Raw genomic sequence first — 20,784 nt, 5'->3', positions numbered from 1 at the left:
CCGAGGCTAATTGGCCCATTCCGATAGGGTGAAGAGACAGGGCAGCTTCAAGATTGCCAACCTTCAGAGGGTGGGTCTAAATAGTAGCCCAGGCAGAGCATGGAGTAGAGAGAGAGAGAGAGAGAAAATGATATAACCAGTGCCCCTGGACTGAGCTCCAAACAAGAAGAGGAAACAGCCATTTGATTTGCTTAATGGAATTTGGAATCATCAAGTGAGCTATATTTTTCAAAATAAACCCGGATTACGGGCTCACTGTCCATTATCCTGGTTAGGGAGAACAGGCTCCGCCATGGCCAAGGTTAAGAGACTATTTGATTTGACTATTTGTTCATTTCTCCACCATACTTCATCCATCTATATCTATCTTGACCCTGAACTAGTCTGTTGAACGAGAAGCAATGAATTATGAGAAAAGCGCACAGCATTTCACTTCTCTTTCCGTCTTGGGAAACTTCGTTAACAGAAACAATAAACTCCAGAGCAAAGAGGCTGTGGAGGATTTAGAAGGCATCCTGTTGTCATCCTTGTGTCATGTCACACTAACTCAGTTTTATAACTGCAGTAAACTGCTGGTTCTGAATAATGTCTCCTTCATACATAGAGTCAGGAGAACGGGATGTGGTAGCTTCAGAATTTAATCTAATCCACTAATGGGGTGAAACCAGCAGGGGATTAAAGCAGTAGAAGGAAATTTACCTCCCTCCATTGCTTCAAGTCAATCTCATCACCCTCTCCTCTGCTAGAGTTTAAGCTCTTTGAGAGCAAGAATTGTGTCTATTTACTCTACTGTACTCTCCCAAGTGTTGAGTACAGTGCTCTACATGCAGTAAGTACCCCATCAAAACCACTGGTTGATTGATGTAATCTACAAATTACAGTGCTGCAATTTAGGTCCAGGAAGCCAGTGAAGCATTTCGAAAAAAAATCATTGTTTTATCCATTATTTTATCCACATATATGACATATACGTATATGTGTGCATGTGCATAAATATATACGGAGAGATCCAGACATATGTATATATCTATATTTAGCAAAGTATGTGTTTATATTCAAACTGAAGTCTCCCCTGCTTCTTTCTACGTTCTCCCTTCTTCTAACCCCTCTGACTCTCCCATAGATCTCCCACCTCCTCTCAATTCTACCCTACCCACCTGTGCCCTCTGACCCCATCCTTTCTCAAATCTCCTCCAGCCTTCAAGACATCTCAACTTGGATGTCCTCTTGTCCATTCAAACTTATTATGTCCAAAACAGAACTCCTTATCTTCCCACCCAAACCCTGTGCTCCCCTGACTTTCCCATTACTGTAGATGGCACCACCATCCTTCCCATCTCACAAGACCATAACCTTGGGGTTACCCTTGATTCCTCTCTGTCATTCAACCCACATATTCAAGCCATCACTAAATCTTGTCGGTCTCATCTTCACAATACTGCTAAAATCTGCTTTTTCCTCTCCATCCAATTGCTACCATGTTAATACAATCACTCATCCTATCCCACCTGGATTATTGCATCAGCCTCCTTGCTGACCTCCCAGCCTCCTGTCTCTCCCCACTCCAGTCCATACTTTACTCTGCTGCCCGGATCATTTTTCTACAGAAACGTTCAGGACATTTCACTCCACTCCTCAAAAAACTCCAGTGATTGTCCATTTACCTCCTCGTCAAACAAAAACTCCTTATCATCGGCTTTAAAGCACTACACCACCTTGGCCCCTCTCCCCCTCTTCAAAGCCTTATTGAAGGCACGTCTCACCCAGGAGGACTTCTCAGACTAAGCCCCACTTTTCCTGATCTCTCACTCCCTTGTTTCCTTTGCTCTTCCCCATCCACCTGCCCTGGCCTAGCCCCACATCACTTATGTACATATCTAATTTTATTTATTTCTATTGTTATCTGCCTCCCCCACTCTAGACTGTAAGCCCATTACAGGCAGGGAATGTGACTGTTTATTGCTGTATTGTATTCTCCCAAGTGCTTAGTACAGTGCTTGACACACAGTAAGCGCTCAATAAATATGAGTGAATGAAAGAAATCACTTGTCTGCTGTGTGATGTTGGCAAGCCACTTAACTTCTCTGTACCTCAGTTACCTCATCTGTAAAATGAGGATTGAGACAGCAAGCCCTATTTGGGATGGGGACTGTGTCCAACCTGATTAACTTGAATCTACCCAAGTGCTTAGTACAGTGACTGCCACATAGTAAGCACTGAACAAATGCCATTTAAAAAAAAAATCACTTGCCTCTTCTCTTTTCCCTCCCTGACCACCGTCTCCAATGATTCACTTTCCAAAAGCCTTTTTCTCACTGCTTTCAAACATCCTTATATTTACCCTACCCTAAAAAAAAATAAAATCTCTTAACTTTATGGCTCCCTTCCGTTATTACTTCCTCCTACCATTCCTCTCCAAACTCCTTGGGCGAGTTGTTTACACCTCCTCCTCCTTGTCTTCACTGAAACCTGGCTCTCCCCAAACAACACGGACTTCCCTGCTGCTCTCTCCATAATGGGCCGCATCTTCTCCCATTCCCCCAGACTCACTGGGAATGGAGGAGGTGTTGGCTTCCTTCTCATGCCCCAATGCCCCTTTCGCACCATCCCATCTCCCCCATCCCTTTCTTTCCCTTTCTTTGAAGCCCATACCATCCGCCTCTACCACCCACTCCAGATTCTAGGAGCTGTCATCTACTGCCCTCCAGGTGTCACCTCCAACTTCTTTAACTATTATTTCTCACATTCCCTCTCTCTTTTTCCATCCCTACATTGATCCTCGGGGGCTTCAGTATCCACACAGACGTTCCTAATAATCTTTCCGCTGCCCGCCTTCTATCACTCCTCAATTCCACTGATCCATCCCACCTCCCCCAGTCACCAATTTGGACACACTCTCGATCTCATCTGCACAATCTCTACCCGCGCCAACTCTGAAATCCCTCTTTCCGATCACAACCTCCTCACTTCCTCTCCCATACAACTCCTCCCCATAAATCTGAATTTTTCCCAGTCCCTCTGCTTCTGATACATTAGCTCAGTTTCTGGAGAAAGTGAACCATAAAAATACTAATAGAAGTAAATATATTGTCTCAGGAACAACTGAAGTTTGTAAGGTAGATACAATTCATGGTTTAAATCCCGGAGACTTAAAGTTCCCAGTGGAATGCTGGTACCATCAAGTAAGGGTAAATATTACAGCAATTAAAACAAAAGGCATCACTTTACCACTTTATGAAACCACATACAAGGTCACTGCATATCAAAAAAGACATTAACTGCCTCCACCATTTCCAAATATGAAACCTTAGAAACCTACATAATGTTTAAGAAGATCTAAGTAGAATGTATTGTAGAGATAATGTGCATATTGCACAGCTTGTAGATGATTCTCAACCTTTCTCTGCTTGAAAATCAGAAAGTAAACTTAAGTCCTTAAATTCTACACCCTGACCATGCAATAGGCACATTCAGCTTTAGCAAGTTCCTCAGAGTGAGTGCTGTCATTTCAAACCACTATTTCATTATTTGGTAATATCTCTGACAGGAGGTAAACCCAGGCATGCTTTGGTGAAGTTTATCAATAATTGTGACCATAGAAAAACCTGAATTTTAAAAGGTAAAAGTATTTTTTTAAAATAAAAATGACCTGAACACCACTGCAAAACTTCACCTACTATTCTTTCATTCATTCAATCATATTTATTGAATGCTTAAATACGATTGAATGAATGAAAGAATGTGAGGTGCACTGGTGTAACATTTCTTTTTAGGGAGCCACAAGCACTTACCCCCAGCCATGGTCAAAGCAGCATCAAGTGCTGGGAGCACTTGTTTTGCCAATCGCTCCTGAACTCGGCCTCCAAGCAGTGGCCCAATGTCTACAGAGAGGGAGATAATAGCAATGATAATAAGAATAATAATTGGGGCATTTGTTAAGCACTTATGTGCCAAGCACTGCACTATGAACTGGGGCAGTTAATAATGATGATGATGGCATTTCTTAAGCGTTTACTAGGTGCCAGGCACTGTACTAATCCCCCGATCAGACTGTAAGCCCGTCAAACGGCAGGGACTGTCTCTATCTGTTGCCGACTTGTTCTTTCCAAGCGCTTAGTACAGTGCTCTGCACATAGTAAGCGCTCAATAAATACTATTGAATGAATGAATACTAAGCGATGGGTTGGATACAAGCAAATCGGGTAGGACACAGTCCCTGTCCCAAGTGGGGCTCAAACTCTCAATCCCCATTTTACAGATGAGGGAACTGAGGCTCAGAGAAGTGAAGTGAGTTGCCCACGGTCACACAGCAGACAAGCGGCAGAGCCGGGATTAGAAGCCATGACCTACTGACTCCCAGGCCCCTGCTCTATCCACTAGGCCATGCTGCTTCACTCTAAATGCCCACGGTGATGTTACTATCCTACAGGGCACCACCCTCCTAGACTGGAAGCACTTGCTGAAGAAAGTAAACTAACTCAAAGCCAGGATATCACCACCCTAAGGGAATACCACTGCCCCGTAATTCAAGAATAAAAGAACACCCTCTTTGTGGTCTGTCTCTCACTGTAAGCTCCTTATGGGCAGGGCTCATCTCTGTTAGTAGCGTTTTCCCAAATGCTTAGTAGAGTACCTTGAATGCTGTGAGACTCAAAAAATACCATGGATTGAGGCAGCATGGTCAGGTGGAAAGTAGACTGTAAGCCCGTCAAAGGGCAGGGACTGTATCTGTTACCGATTTGTACATTCCAAGCGCTTAGTACAGTGCTCTGCACATAGTAAGTGCTCAATAAATACTATTGAATGAATGAATGAAAGTTGGGAGACCCCAAGCTCTAGTCCCAATTCTGCCACGTACCTTCTGTGTGACCTTAGGCAAATCACCTAATTTGTTATGGTATTGGTTTATGGTATTTGTTAAGCACTTACTATGTGCCAGGCACTGTACTAAACACTAGGGTAGATACAAGCAAATCGGGTTGGACACAGTGCCTATCCCATATGGGGCTCAAAGTCTTAATCCCCATTTTATAGATGAGGTAACTGAGTCCCAGAGAAGTGAAGTGACCTGGCCAAGGTCACACAGAAGACAAGTGGCGGTGGTGGACCTAGAACCCAGGTCCTTCTGACTGCCAGGCCCGTGCTCTATCCCCTAGGCCACGTTGTTTCTCTGAGTTACTTCTTAGTGCCTCAGTTTCCCCCAGGGTAAAACAGCAAAAAAATACCAGTTCTCCCTCACTCTTCAACTGTGACCCTTTGTGGGATAAGGACTGTAACCAACTTATAATAATAATGATGTTGGTATTTGTTAAGCGCTTTCTATGTGCCGAGCACTGTTCTAAGCGCTGGGGTAGACACAGGGGAATCAGGTTGTCCCACGTGGGGCTCACAGTCTTAATCCCCATTTTACAGATGAGGGAACTGAGGCGCCGAGAAGTGAAGTGGCTTGCCCACAGTCACACAGCTGACTATTTTGCATCTACTTCAACACAGCACAGTGAGTGGTACATAGTATTCACTAAACACCATCATTTTATTATTAGAAGCAGCCGTGCAGCTCAGCTGAGTAGCTCTTCCTCCACTTAGGAAGTAGCTTTGCCTAATGGGAAGGACAAGAGACTGGGGTTGGAAGAACTGGGTTCTACCTCTTGTCTGCTATGTGACCTTTGTTCTGATTTCTGTCTCCCTGCTTCCAGACTGTGAGCCCTTTGTGAGCAGCGATTGTCTCTATTTGTTGCTGAATTGTACTTTCCAAGTGCTTAGTACAGTGCTCTGCACTCAGTAAGCACTCAATAAATACAATTGAATGAATGAATTATCTTGTATCCACCCCAGTGCTTAACACGTGCCATAGGAAGTACCGTTTCAGGCAGGAAAATCAATAATCAAGGAGAGTGGGGAAAAAGTATCCACATCATGAAGTTAGGAGCAGTTACCAATAAAAGGACATGAGGTTGTGTATAAGACCTAAGGCAAAAGGGTTTTCTGCCAACCCAAAGGAAAATTAGTGATACCTTAAAAGAGCAAACTGTTTTACATTTAGGCTTGATCTGCATTACAAGCCGTGTGAAATAAAACACCTCATTTTCCAAATCCATACCATAAGAACTGTGAAATAGATAAGGCTCCTTATTTACTGAAGGATTTAAGAGTTGGTCATAAGGCAGATTGAATGAAGATTTTTAAACCATTTACTTACTATTTAGGTCTGCTAGTGCTTTATTCTTAGTGGTGTTGTACTGGCTCAGCAAATAATCAATTTGCTAGAAATAAAAAAAAAATTAAGTGATTAAAATCAACCTTCAGAAATGTTCTGTATGCTCAATAAATACGATTGACTGACTAAAAGTGGCTATTTAATCCTGCAAAAATAATCTGCATCTTTACCTTGCCTTACATCTCTAAAAAACAAAAATGCAAATGTTTCTATATGCATTTAGTCCCTGGCTACAGAACTCAAAAAGTTGCATAGCCATGCCTTAAGAAAAGTAGGTGGAAAGCATTGGTTTCAAATTGCAGGTTGGAAGGCTCAGGGAACAGAGTTATAATTTAATGAACTGGGGGGAAAAGGGTGACATGAACATTATTCATTTATTCAATCATATTTATTGAGCATTTACTGTGTGCAAAGCACTGTACTAAGAGCTCGGGAGAGTACAATATAAGAACAGACACATTCCTGCCCACAATGAGCTCACAGTCAAGAGGGGGAGACAGACACTAATCTAAATAAATAGATGAATAAATAGTAGAATTTATATTCCCAGCTAAAGTATTAGAACTATGTTCATGCTATACCAACCACCAACTCAACACTCATTGCTAATATACCTACTTATTCATATAATTTTTCCACATACCTGTATTTTATTATTTGCAACTTGGCAATTTATGTTTGCTGATTCCCTTTCCCCAAGTAAACTGTAAGCTCCTCAAGAGCAGAGACTATTTTTTTCCTCCTACTGTTTTACCAGAACCTGCTACAGGGCTCTTTACCCGGAGGCTTCAATAAGTTTGGCCTCCAGCTAGTAGTTTGGGCATTTGGATTTTTGTGATTTGTCATTCCCATCTGACTGCTCTGCTGCTTCCCAACTCAGCCTGTCTATGACGCCTCGATAGATTTAAAAGGTGTCAGTGATTTGATGCACCTTCAAAAACTGAGCAATTTACTCTTTCTACTGTGGTAGCTTTAGGCACATTGGTATTCTGAAAGATCACCAGCTGTATACATAATAACTAGGCACTAGAAGCAGCATGGCTCCATCACTTTGCCCCCTCTTACCTCATCTCCCTTCTCTCCTTCTACTGCCCAGCCCACACAGTCTGCTCCTCTGCCGCTCACCTCCTCAATGGGCCTCGTTGGCACCTGTCCCGCCATGGAGTCCTGGCCCACGTCCTACCGCTGACCTGGAATGTCCTCCCTCCTCACCTCCTCCAAACTCTCTTCCCCTCTTCAGAGCCCTATTGAGAGCTCACCTCCTCCAGGAGGCCTTCCCAAACTGAGTCCTCCCTTTCCCTCTGCTCCTCCTCCCCCTCCATTCCCTCTTCTCCTGCCCTCTGCTCTCCCCCCTTCCCCTCCCCACAGCACTATGCATATTTGTATATATTACGTATTAGTTTATTTTATTAATGTGTCTATATGTATGATTCTATTTATTTTGATGTTATTGACACCAGACTACTTGTTTTGTTCTATTTTGTTTTGTTGTTGTCTCTCCCGTTTACACTGTGAGCCCGTTGTTGGGCAGGGATTGTCTCTATCTGTTGCCGAATTGTACGTTCCAAGTGCTTAGTACAGTGCTCTGCACACAGAAAGCGCTCAATAAATACTATTAAATGAATGAATGATAGAGCACAGTCCTGGGAGTCAGAAGGTCACGGGTTCTAATCCCGGCTCCTCCACTTATTTTGCGGTGTGACCTTGGGCAAGCCACTTCACTTCTCTAGGCCTCAGTTACCTCATCTGCAAAATGGGGATTGAGACTGTGAGCCCCAAGTGGGACAAGGACTGTGTCCAATCCGATTTGCTTGTATCCACCCTAGTGTTGAGTGCCGTGCCTGGCCCGTAGTAATCGCTTAACAAATACCATAATTATTATTATTATTATCATTAGAAGGACAAGCCAGCACACTTGGAAGCAAAGGCAATAAATCGTAATTCATCTGAACTAGTTAAAAGAAGAGAGTCACTTTTAAAAAGGCTTACTGACAATTAGCAGCTAAGGTTTAGTAAGCTAAAATGTGCTTCACTCACCGTCAACACCTTGCCCACACCCAACCTTCAGCATAGAACTCCTTCTTCCTACATATGGTATTTGTTAAGTGCTTACTGTATGTGTCAAGCATTGCTCTATGCACTGCGGTACATAGCGCTATGAGAAGCACCATGACCTAGTGGATAGAACATGGTTTGGGAGTCAAAAGGACCTGAGGTCTAGTGCCCGCTTTGCCACTTTTACTCATTCATTCAATGGTATTGAGTGCTTACTATGTGCAGAGCACTGTGCTAAGTGCTTGGAAATACAATTTGGCAACAGATAGAGACAATCCCTACCCAACAATGGGTTCACAATTTAAAAGGGGGAGACAGACAACAAAACAAAAACAGACAACAAAAAAAAAACAAGTACACAGGCATCACTACCATCCAAATAAATAGAACCATAGATAAATGCACATCATTAATAAAATAGAGCAATAAATATGTACAAATATATACAAGTGCTGTGGGGAGGGGAAGGTGGTAGAGCAGAGGGAGGAAGTGGGGCGAACGGGGAGGGGAGGAGGAGCACAGGGAAAGGGAGGGCTCAGTCTGGGAAGGCCTCCTGGAGGAGGTGAGCTCTCAGTAAGGGTTTGAATAGGGGTAGAGAGTTAGTTTAGCAGATGTGAAGAGGGAGGGCATTCCAGGCCAGAGGAAGGACGTGGGCCGGGGTCGACGGTGGGACTGGTGAGAACGAGGTCCAGTGAGGAGGCTATTTTCTCAAAGCAGTTTTCGTATGGGTAAATTAATAAAAGTTTAGGGAAGACACCATTAACCAATTATCTGGTTACAATCTGGTAATTTTCCATAGTCAGTGGCCATTTAGAGTAGGTGTATTTTGGAAGGGGGAGGGAGTATATTGGGCAGGAGAAGAGAGAAGTCTTGTTATAAAATTTCATCTTGGCCCAAATCTACCAAATCATACATTAAATTAGCAGGAACCACCCAGTTCAACCCATATTCAAAACTCTCCTGAAACTCACCTCTTCCACGAAGCTTTCGCTCATTAATTTCCAAAACTCTAGGTCCCATCAACCCTTAGCATTGACATGCATATCAATGGACATTTGGAATTTTCCCCACCCTCAGCCCCAAAATACTTATGTACACTTCTTTAAATGTTAATATAAATTATTTATTCATCTAAATGTCTGTCTCCCCCTCTAGACTGTAAGCTTGTTGTGGGCACGGAATGTGTCTACTAAATATGTACTGTATTCTCCCAAGTGCTAAGTACAGTGTTCTGAACACAGTCAGTGCTCAGTAAATACCATTTATTGATTAAGGTGTGTCCATTATATCCATCCCAAGAGACAACCAAGAGAAACCACCAGAAAACCCTGCCAACTAACCTAAGCCCTCATTTCCTCTTCTCCTCTCTTCTATGTCAACTTTGCATTTCCTTCTTTTATTCACCCCTCCCTCAGACCCAAAGCGCTTACATTCAAATCTGTAATTTGTTTATTTATATTAATGTCTGTTTCCCCCTCTAGATGTAAACTCATCGTGGCTAGGGAATGTGTCTATCAACTCTATTATAGTGTACTTTCCCAAGTGCTTAGTACAATGCACTGCACACAGTAAGTGCTCAATAAATACTATTGACTGATTGAACTTCCCACCACGACAGTCGGGATGCCAGAAAATAGCAGTTCTTAAGAGTTTGCTATGTGCTAAGTAGTGGAGTAAATGCAAGATTGCAGGTGATGATGATGACGACAGGGGTACTTGTTAAGCACTTACTATATGCCAAGCACCGTTCTAAGCACTGGGGGAGATATCAGGTAATTAGGTTGTCCCACATGGGGCTCACAGTCTTAATCCCCATTTTACAGATTAGGTAACTGAGGCACAGAGATGTTAAGTAACTTGCCCCAAATCACACAGCTGATAAGCGGCAGAGCTGGGAGTAGAACCCACAACCTCTAACTCCCAAGCCCGGGCTCTTTCTATTAAGCCAAGCAGGTGTGGACAGTCTCTAGTCCACACGGGGTTCACAGTCGCAAGGGGGAAGGACAACGTCTCCTGTTCACTTGGATTTTTTTTTAATGGCATTTGTTAAGCGCTTACTATGTGCCAGGCTGGATTGAAGTTTCAGCAGCAAATCCTTTGGCCTCTCTCTCCACCAGACTGATGAACCAAACACCAACAACACCTACTGCTTTCCCAAACAATGGTAATAATAATAATAATAATGTTGGTATTTGTTAAGCGCTTACTATGTGCAGAGCACTGTTCTAAGCGCTGGGGTAGACACAGGGGAATCAGGTTGTCCCACGTGGGGCTCACAGTCTTCATCCTCATTTTACAGATGAGGTAACTGAGGCCCAGAGAAGTTAAGTGACTTGCCCACAGTCACACAGCTGACAGAGCTGGGATTCGAACTCATGAGCTCTGACTCCAAAGCCCAGGCTCTTTCCACTGAGCCACGCTGCTTCTCTGAAGCAGTATTTACTGAATGTTTACTGGGTGCCTAGCACCATACTAGGCAGTTGAGAAAGAATACAGTGGAATTAGTTGAAAGACAGGTTTCCCGACCATGAGGTGTAGAGTGAGAATCTAGAGGGGGAGACAGACAATAAAATAAATTACAGATAGGGGAAATGGTAGAGTACAAGGATATGTGAATAGGTGTTGTGGGGTTGGGAGAATATCAAGTAAGTGCTTAAAATGCATGAATAATAACTAATAATAATAATCATGGTATTCGCTAAGCACTTACTATGTGCCAAGCACTGTTCCAAGCACTGGGGTAGACACAAGTCAATCAGGTTGAACATATCCCTGTCCCTCATGGAGTTTACACCCTTAATCACCACTTTACAGATGAGGGAACTGAGGCCCAGAGAAATGAAGTGACTTGCCCAAGGAAACACAGCAGATATGCGGCAGAACTGGGATTAGAACCCAGATCCTTCTGACTCTCAGGCTTGTGCTCTATTCCCTTAGCCATGCTGCTTCTCTATGGATCCAAATGCATAGGAGGTACAGAACATGGTGTAGTGGAGAGAGGATGGGCCAGGGAGTCAGAAGGTCATGGGTTCTAATCCCGGCTCCCCCACTTGTCCGCTGTGTGACCTTGGGCAAGTCACTTCTCTGTGCTTCTGGTACTTCATCTGTAAAATGGGGATTGAGAGTGGTAGCCCTATGTGGGACAGGGACTATGTCCAACCCAATTATCTTGTATCTACCCCAGTGCTTAGAACAGTGCCTGGCATGTAATAAGCACTTAACAAATATCATAATTATTAATTATCAGAAAGGAGAGTGAATAGGGGGAATGAGGGCATAGTCAGAACCCATGTCCAGTGCATCCGGAGCCCCGAGGACGTAAGCAGCAATGGACATTAGAACCTTGGGAAGCTTTGACTGTGGCCAAATTCTCAATCGCCTGGGTGACAGCCCCCCAGGACCCCCCACATCTGTCTCCTTTACCACCGGACTTGCTGGGCTCTGTTCTTTGTTTAGAACACATTTACACTATTTCATCTTTCCCACTAAGCATTATGAGGTCGCCTAACACCTCATTTTTAGATTCTGAGCCCCTGGAGGGTGAGGAGGTATGCCTACCTCTCACCTGTGTATATTTTCCCAGCACTCAGTACTGTGCCGCACACCTAGTTAGTGCTAAATATCTTTGCCTTATGGGCAAGGAATGTGCCTGTCATAGTGTCCCCTGTCAGGCGCTTAGTACAGTGCTCTGCACACATTAAGTTCTCCAAAAATACGATAGATTGATTATGCATTAATCTACTCATACTTCTGCTATTTCCAGTTACATCTTTTTCCTTCATTCCTACTCTTACAATCTGTAAATGAGATTGCTTCTCCCATTAGATTGTAAGTGCCTTAAAGGCAGAGGCCTGGTTCTTTATTGCTATTGTATTTTCCTGAGCTTGCAGCTCACTGTGGGAGTGCATCTGTTTGTTATATTGTAAAAATAAAAGCTCTCAATAAATACGATTGACTGACACTGCTCTGCAAACAGTAGGTGCTCAATAAATATCATTGAATTGATTAATCAATTGAATGTGTTGGGTGGCAGAATTAGCGTTTTTAGAAATGTGTACCACTGCCTCCCACTTCCGAGATCTTCCTTTCCTTTCTCTTCCTTCTCATCCCTCCTTCCCTTCCTCTGAGGCACTGACTTCACAGTATCCACTTAAATTACATTTCAAAAGTTTCCACCCTCAGGTCTGATTCCCCACCCTACACAGCTGCCCTGTTTTAACCACCACAGAAAATGTGTTTCTTGGGCAAACTCCCACACTAATTATACATGACTGCAATCTTCTGGAAAAAAATACCCTGTCTCAATAACCACAAACTAATGCTCTTCAGCCTTTCTGGGACAGAGAAGCAGCATGGCCTATTGGAAAGAAAACACGATGGGGAGGAGTCCTGAGTTTGAATTCCGGCACCACCATTTGCTGCTGGGTGACCTTGGGCAACTCTCTTTACTTCTCAGTTTCTTCTATAAAAATGGGGATAAAGATACCTGTTCTGCATTTCCCCTTCAGATTGTGAGCCCCATGAAGGACAGGAACTATGATATGCTTGTATTCTATCTACCCTAATGCTTAGAACATAGTAAGCCCTTGACAAATACCACAGTTATCATAATTATTACATAGATCAGCTATGTGACAGCTATGATATCAGCTATGTGTATCAGCTTGGGCAAGTCACTTCACTTCTCTGTGCCTCTGTTACCTCATCTGTAAAATGGGGATTAAGACTGTGAGCCCCATGTGGGAAACCTGATCACCTTATCTACCCCAGAGCTAAAAACAGTGCTTGGCACATAGTAAGAACTTAAATACCATCATCATCATCAACAATAAAATCTCTCAGGTGGATCAGCTAGATCCACTGATGCAAGGCGGATTCTGTGAAATGTTGATCCCATGTAAATATACGCAAACACTATGTAGGACACAAAAAGGTCCAGGATGTGGAATTTTCTTGCACAAAGCTGGCAACTCACTAGACTGTAAGCTCCTCGAGGACAGAGATCATGTCTCTACATTGTCTCCACATTTTTAGCCAGACAGTATATTCCTCCAAACTTACTAAATCCAAAGATCCTGAATAATTGCCAGACTGCTGGTTTTGTTCTGCTTTGCTTTGCTGTCTGTCTCCCCCGTTTAGACTGTGAGCCCATTACTGGGGAGGGATTGTCTCTATCTGTTGCCGAACTGTACATTCCAAGCACTTAGTACAGTGCTCTGCACATAGTAAGGCTCATTAATTTTGAATAAATGAATGAATGAATAACTTGCTCTTGAAAATAAGCATGGATTTTCAGCAGGCTTGAAAGGTTATCTACTAGAAAATGCCTATATCACCTTAGCCTCATCCAAGAGCATAAAGGAAGAAATGTGTGCTATACATTATTATATGGCCTCCTTTGTCACTCAGGATCACCTTGAACAGATTCAGGAATGAAAATACTGGCCAATCTGTTATAGTACTACGACAAAGATGCTGAATGGTTATCAGAAGAACTTCCAAATGAACATTATCCATCCTGTGGCTCCACCCACCACGTAATTTATTCAAAAGTCTCTTTCCTAACATAGACTTTAAGCTCCTTGAGGTCAGGGATCGTGTCTCCTAAATCTTTTGTACTCTCCCAAGTGCTCAGTACAGTGCTCTGCACAAAATAAGAGTCAATAGATGCTACTGATTATAATGAAACAACTTTTCTGACTTTTCTGACATGGCTTTTCTGCTCCACAGTATATAAAGAATTGAATTTTTGTATATTTGTTTGTTTTTACCCCTGGTGTATCAGTCACGAGGACTCTCAAGTCTTTAAAATTGCTATTCACTAATTTCTTTGCTCCTCGAACTTGAGTCGTTAGATGTTGATTTGCCGCATAAGCACAGAGTACGCCAATACTGTAAAACACACAAAAAAGAGAAAAAAAATTTAAACATTTATTGGGTCTAAAGTGCAGTCACACAAAAGAGAAAATGGTTACAACAAATAAGTCTCTATTTTGATGTTACATTGATTTTTAATATACCTGGTCGCACAAAATATCCAAGGCAGAAGGAAGTTGAAGTTAACCAAGTAGTTAACCCTGGATAGCCATATGAATTTAGTATGTTTAACTATTGGTTAGCAATTGCACATTTAAAGTCTCAAGTAGGTGGGGAGAAAAGGCATTAACACATAAATCTTTCCAAATATTTAGTCTGAAAATGGTAAATGGGAAGAGATGGGGAATTCACTTTCAGCCAAAAATGTATCTAGCCACCAGATGGCAGTGGGGAATTACTTATAATTTAATTATATAGTACTATTTTGCTTGGGGTATTAAAAAAGTAAAGAACAATTGTAAGGTTTTGCCACATTTGAAGGGAGCATCTGATTTGGTCCAAATTATGAATTTTTTTCCAAATAAAATTGCGTTACTTGCTGCTATTGATGCCTGTCTGCTTGTTTTGTTTTGCTATCTCCCTCCTCTTACACTGTGAGCCCGTTGCTGAGTAGGGATCATCTCTATTTGTTGCCGAATTGTACTTTATAAGCGCTTAGTACAGTGTCCTGCACACAGTAAGTGCTCAATAATACAATTGAATGAATGAAAGAAGAATATTAGTGTATTAATATAAAAGAAGAACATTAGATTCCTAGTAGGTCAGGATATCCATACATGGCTTAATAGGGTGACTTAATAGGGGAATAAGTGCAAAATAGGAACTGTACAATATAACCCAGGGATTTTCACTATTCACTTCCATTCAAAATGATGGAACAACACATCACATTTAAAACTTCATTTCAAATGTAATTATAGTTAATATTCTTAGAATAAGCTCCCTGTGGGCACAGAGTGATCCTTCTTTATTCTGTACTTCCCAAGAGCCTAGGATATTATATCGTAAGGGGGCACTCAATAAATTCCAATACTCCTGCTTTTCACCACTGAATTTTCTATTGTTTTTGCCTCCTGAAATAGTATATCAATCATATTTATTGAGCAGTTACTATGTGCAGAAGAATATTGTACTAAGCAATTGGAAGAGTACAATGCAACAGAATTAGCAGACATTCCTTCCCATAATGAGTTTGCAGTATAGAGGGGGAGATACACATCACTATAAAAACATATATTTAAAATATATAACATAATTTTATGTAGGGATACATACATATCCATGCATGCAAAAGTGCAGTTAATTCAAAAAATGATTACCAAGCTACCAAATGAGCAAAATGTTTGCTTCATTTTCTGTATACTTTGGTACCAAATAAAATTGAGGAGCCATATTTATTTGTGTAAAATCAACAAAATCCCATTGAAAAATAGCCCTTGTGTATGATCAGAAAATGCCAGCTGGTACCAACACTCAAGGCAAGCATAAAGGTAGGATCCACTGGCCTCCATAAGGTGCCAAAAATCAAGCGATTTGGTTTTCATTCTGTCAGACCCTGTAAAGTATTTGATCAAAATGCTCAGTTTTTCTCATTTTAGTTAGCTCTAATTTCCAAAATGAAGGACTAATGCAAAGAGCACACGCCTGGGAGTCCGAGGACCTGGATTCTAATTCTGGCTTCACACATGTCTGCTGTGTGACCTCGGGCAAGTCACTTAATTCTGTGCCTGTTACCTCATCTGTAAGATGGGGATTAAGACTGTGAGCCCCTCATGGGACATGGGCTGGCTCAAACTTAATTAGCTTGTATCTACTTCAGCACTCAGTTCAGTGCCTGGTATATAGTAAGCACTTAAATTCCACTTTCAAAATAAATATAAAAAAATTCTGTCAAAATAATCTAGTGGCATTTCTCCATCTAAACTCTTTTAGCTGCCCCAAGGTACCAAGACCCTTGGCTGTTAGTTTCCAAACTGGTGATGGATAGGGGAAGGGGAGATGAAGGGAATGCTCCCTCTCTAGACTCTAAGCTTCTTGTTTGCAGGTAACGTGTCTCCTTACTCTTATATTGTATTCTCCCAAGTACTTAGTACAGTGATCTGCACACTGTAAGTGTTCAGTTAATATGATTGATTGAATGCATCCTAAATTTTCCTTGAGACTAAAGAAAGCCAGGTAAACGTGTCCAAAACTAACATTCGGACACAAAGCAGAACACGTTATGAACCACTCATCCCAGATAAGGATGACCTCTCTGTTCTGTAGGGAGGAGGTCTTTAATTTTGTGTGTTTCAGTCAAGAAACAGCATTTATCGAATGCTTATTTCGTGTTTAGCACTGTTCTAAGTACTGGAGGAAGTCTAATAGAGTTGGTAGACAATCTCTGCCTTCAAGGAACTTACAGTCTAGTGGGGGGAGACCAATGCTAAAATAAATTTCAGGTGAAGGATATGTATGTAAATGCTACAGGGAGGTTGAGGCTGAGGTAAGGAGGGGGAGATTCCTGAGTATCTGTTTATTCATTTATTTAATGTCTGTCTCCCCCTCTAGACTGTGAGCTCATTGTGGGCAGGAATGTGTGTGTCGTTATACTGTACTCTCCCAAGCGCTTAGTATGGTGCTTTGCACACAGTAAGCGCTCAATAAATATGGCAGAATGAATGACTGAATGAATACTTAGGAGAGGAATACCCTACTGCACAGTTAATGCATAAGTGGCGGTGGAGGGTGGGTCAATGAGAGTTTCAGTTTTAGAAGGGCTTTAAAGATAGGGAGAGCACTGGTCTGTCAGATGTGAAAGGAGAGGCAGTTTGGGACAGGAGTAAGCGATCGCGAGATCGCACATTCAAAGTTGGGCTCCCAGTTTCATTCCCGAAAGACAATGTCAATGTAAAATTTGTAAAAATACATCTCTCACTTGCTGAAATGGGAATAAGGGCTGGAACATTTGATTTTCTAAACCACCTCTGCTCAAAGTTCCCTTCTGCAAATGTAACAAACTGACCCGGGGGCACAGAAACATGATTCAACTCAAGAACTTGGAAAAGTCCGAGTAAACGACTGGCTTTTTGTTACCTTACTGAGTATTGTATTTGATTAAAGGAGACAGGGGAGGGAGAAAAAGTGGGGGAATACTTGCCTTTCCCATAACAGATTGGAGTGAGGTACATCTGTTTAAACAATCTACCCGGTAAGGCCGATAGCCCATCTTCCACTGATGACTGGACAGATTGCATAAACATATGTCAAGAGCACCATTCCAGTGGAATGCATACCCTCTTCCGAGCTGCAACTAGGAAGGGCTTAACCAGAAAGAAAGCATGACAGAAAAAAAATCCTTCCTGAAACACCCTTCCCCAGGCAAGTAGTTGAAGGAAATGATGAACCAGAGCTTTTGTGATTTTAATTTCAGGCGAATGCTGATTTTATAGTCTTTTTTTTGAATAAAAAGGAATTGAACTAAGTTAATGGCCGCAGTAAAGGGCTTTGATCCCCTCTGAAGCGGGCAGTATAAATTTTTAAAAAGGATTGTCATTATGACAAAAGAAGCAGGATGGCCTAGTGGAAAGAAAATGGGCCTGGGAGTGAGAGGACCTGAGTTCCAATCCCGGCTCTGCCACTTGTCTAGTGTGTGACCTTGGGCAAGTCATTTCAACTGTGCCTCAGTTACCTCATCTGTAAAATGGGGATTAAGATTGTGAGCCTTACATGGAACAGGGACTGTGTTCAGCTTGATTACCTTGTACCTACTCCAGTGCTTACTACAGTGCCTGGTACGTAGTACTTAAAAACCATTAAAAAATGTAATAATGAGACATGAGCCTCTTTGGTGTCCAGCTAAGGCAAAGTGTCTAACACACACACACACACACACAGAGAGCAAAATCCCCTCTTTTTAAGAGATATGGCTGATGGCTATCAGTAATAATAATAATAATAATAATAATGATGATAATTACGTTGATATTTGTTAAGTGCTTACTATGTGCCGAGCACTGTACTTCAGAACCCACCCACAGGAATAGTAGATGTTCAAAAGCCTAATGATAATGGCCAGGCTTCATCCTGAGGGATAAAATAAACTTGATAATCTAATTTATGAACTCAAGGAACATTTCTTAAGTTTCTTGAGTAGGGAAAATGAGGGAGCTCAAATATCTAAACAGTTTGGGACTTTCTGAGTTTTTGTTAGCTGGAATACAAAATGTAAACAAGTAATTTTGACTGGGGAAATATAATTACTAGACCAATAAATTCATTATATGAACTCAAGTCACATTTTGCTCATGAAAGGAAAGTCTCAATCTGATTGATGAAAGCCATCCTCGGTTTCAAGTCAAAATGGAAAGTTTGTTATCTGAAAGAAGTCAAACCTGTTTATAGATTTAAGGTTTAAACAATTTGCATATTTCAAATATAAAATACGTAAATAGTGTCACAGACTGACATACATATGGAGTATATAACTATCCCTGCTTGGTGGATGGAACATGGGCTGGGAGTAAGAAGGACCGGGGGTGTAAACCCAGCTCTGCAATTTGTTGTATCACCTTTGGCAAGTCCCTTCATCCCTGTGTGCCTCAGTAACCTCATCTTTAAAATGGGGATTAAGACTGTGAGCCCCATGTGGGACAGAAATTGTGCCCAATCTGGTTTGCTTGTACCTAACTCCAGTGCCTAACACTATAAGTAGAAAAGTTCAAAATGGAAAATAGATTATCTTTTCATTAAAGGAATCACAATTATCTATGGATCTGTAATTGCCCCTAAATACGTGACTCTACAGTCAGGTAGACATAATACAAATATTACCCATCTCCTAGAGTTTAATCCTCCTAAATGCTCTAGACTGTAAACTTGTTGTGGGCAGAGAATGTGTCTGTTATATTGTACCAGAGAAGCAGCGTGGCTCAGTGGAAAGAGCCCGGACTTGGGAGTCAGAGGTCACGAGTTCGAATCCCAGCTCCGCCATTTGCCAGCTGTGTGACTTTGGGCATGTCACTTAACTTCTCTGTGCCTCAGTTCCCTCATCTGTAAAATGGGGATTAAAACTGTGAGCCCCACGTGGGATGACCTGATCACCTTGTATCCCCCCAACGCTTAGAACAGTGCTCTGCACATAGTAAGCGCTTAACAAATACCACCATTATTACTCTCCCAAGCACTAGTACACTGCTCTGCACACAGTAAGCATGCAATAAATGTGACAATGAGTGAAATGCAAATGGTGACATTAAAAAGTTACAGAGGGAGAATTTTCAAAGCATTAACTAGTCAAAAAAAGAAATTGAAGAACATTCACTTCCTAGTTGGAATTTTTCAGGGGGATCATTCTTTATCAAATCTGGCAGCCGATACGCTAGGTCTGTAGGGGAATTTGCATGTAATGGTGTCCAAAAATGGTTCTGTGTTGGTTGCTAGGGACCGTGGACAACTTATTTGCCAGCAGAAGAACGCCTCAGCCTCTTGGTCATTTCCAAGCACCATTCAGACCTGGGGACTCCAGGGACCACTAACACAATCACTTGCTGAATTCTCATCTGCCTCAAATATCAAGCAGCAGCTAAATTCTGCTTCTATTTTTCCCCCCACAAACTATGAAGCAAGGGTTATTCCAGGGATACCTAATTGGTCTTGCATATTATCAAGTTAGGAAGATCTTGTTTCGATTTAAAACCAGGCAGATTTGCCACGTGTCACATGGCAAAAATCTTAGAAGGAAATAAAATGGAAACCTTGATGAATTCAAACATCTCAGCCAGTGCAAGGAATTAGAATGTGCTATTAGATAAGATCAGAGGAGGGTTTTGAGTTCAAGTAAGTTTGAACAAGGTGGTTCTCATGTTTCAGCATAATTACCATTTAACAATTAGAAATCCAGAGTAAAAGCATTGTGCAGAACTCAAATTTCATCCTATAGCAGCGTTTCCCAACGTGAGATTCTAAATCTCAGAAAACCGTTCACTGTGAACGGACATGATCCCATTTGCTCAAGTTTCAAATCGGGTAACTGTGTTCCATCTTTGCAAATTCCTCTGGAATCACAACCAATGACATGACTCTTCCTTCACTTCCCACACTATGTTATCAGATAGAATTTCCAAGTGGCTACAAAACTGACTTTAGTTTGGCATGTTTCTCTTGCGGTGACTTGCAGTGGAATCAAATTAAATTTCTCTTGGTAGAGTTTCATTATGCGTGGGAAAGCAGAGTTTTAAGTGTGTTCTGAACACTGCTTTCTACGAAAGTAAAAGGCATCAGAAAATAATAATGGTATTTGTTAAGTGCTTACTATTTGCCAAGCATTGTTCTAAGCACTGGGGTAAATATACGGTAAGCAGGTTGTTCCATGTGATGGTCACAGTCTTAATCCCCAATTTACAGATGAGGTAACTGAAGCACAGAGAAGTGAAGTGACGTGCTCAAGGTCACACGGCTGAGAAGCGGCAGAGCCGGGATTAGAACCCACAGCCTCTGACTCCCAATCCCGAGCACTTTCCACTAAGCCACGCTGCTCCTCATCAGATGATAGTCCGAGGCAGGAGGCACTGTTATGATTTGGCTGAGTTGCGTCAAATACATCAATTCAGCATCAAAGCATGCACATCTATTTTTCAACATGATGAACCTTTTAA

At 41.9% G+C, this 20,784-nt stretch overlaps 1 protein-coding gene across 10 annotated transcripts in view; it reads right to left on the bottom strand.

Annotated features, from left to right (window-relative positions):
- PROM1 (prominin 1) overlaps positions 1-20,784 on the bottom strand; it is a 143,005-nt gene that overhangs the window by 55,559 nt on the left and 66,662 nt on the right. For all 10 annotated transcript variants that reach the window (XM_039911665.1, XM_029061883.2, XM_029061880.2 and 7 more), the window contains 3 exon segments: positions 14,044-14,164; positions 6,200-6,263; positions 3,792-3,881 (listed from right to left, as the gene is read on the bottom strand). In XM_039911665.1, coding sequence (XP_039767599.1) covers positions 3,792-3,881; positions 6,200-6,263; positions 14,044-14,164 — 275 coding nt within the window.

Source organism: Ornithorhynchus anatinus, chromosome 4, assembly GCF_004115215.2.
Source record: "Ornithorhynchus anatinus isolate Pmale09 chromosome 4, mOrnAna1.pri.v4, whole genome shotgun sequence".
NCBI lineage: Eukaryota > Metazoa > Chordata > Mammalia > Monotremata > Ornithorhynchidae > Ornithorhynchus > Ornithorhynchus anatinus.
This window is presented reverse-complemented; position numbering and strand designations above follow the sequence as displayed.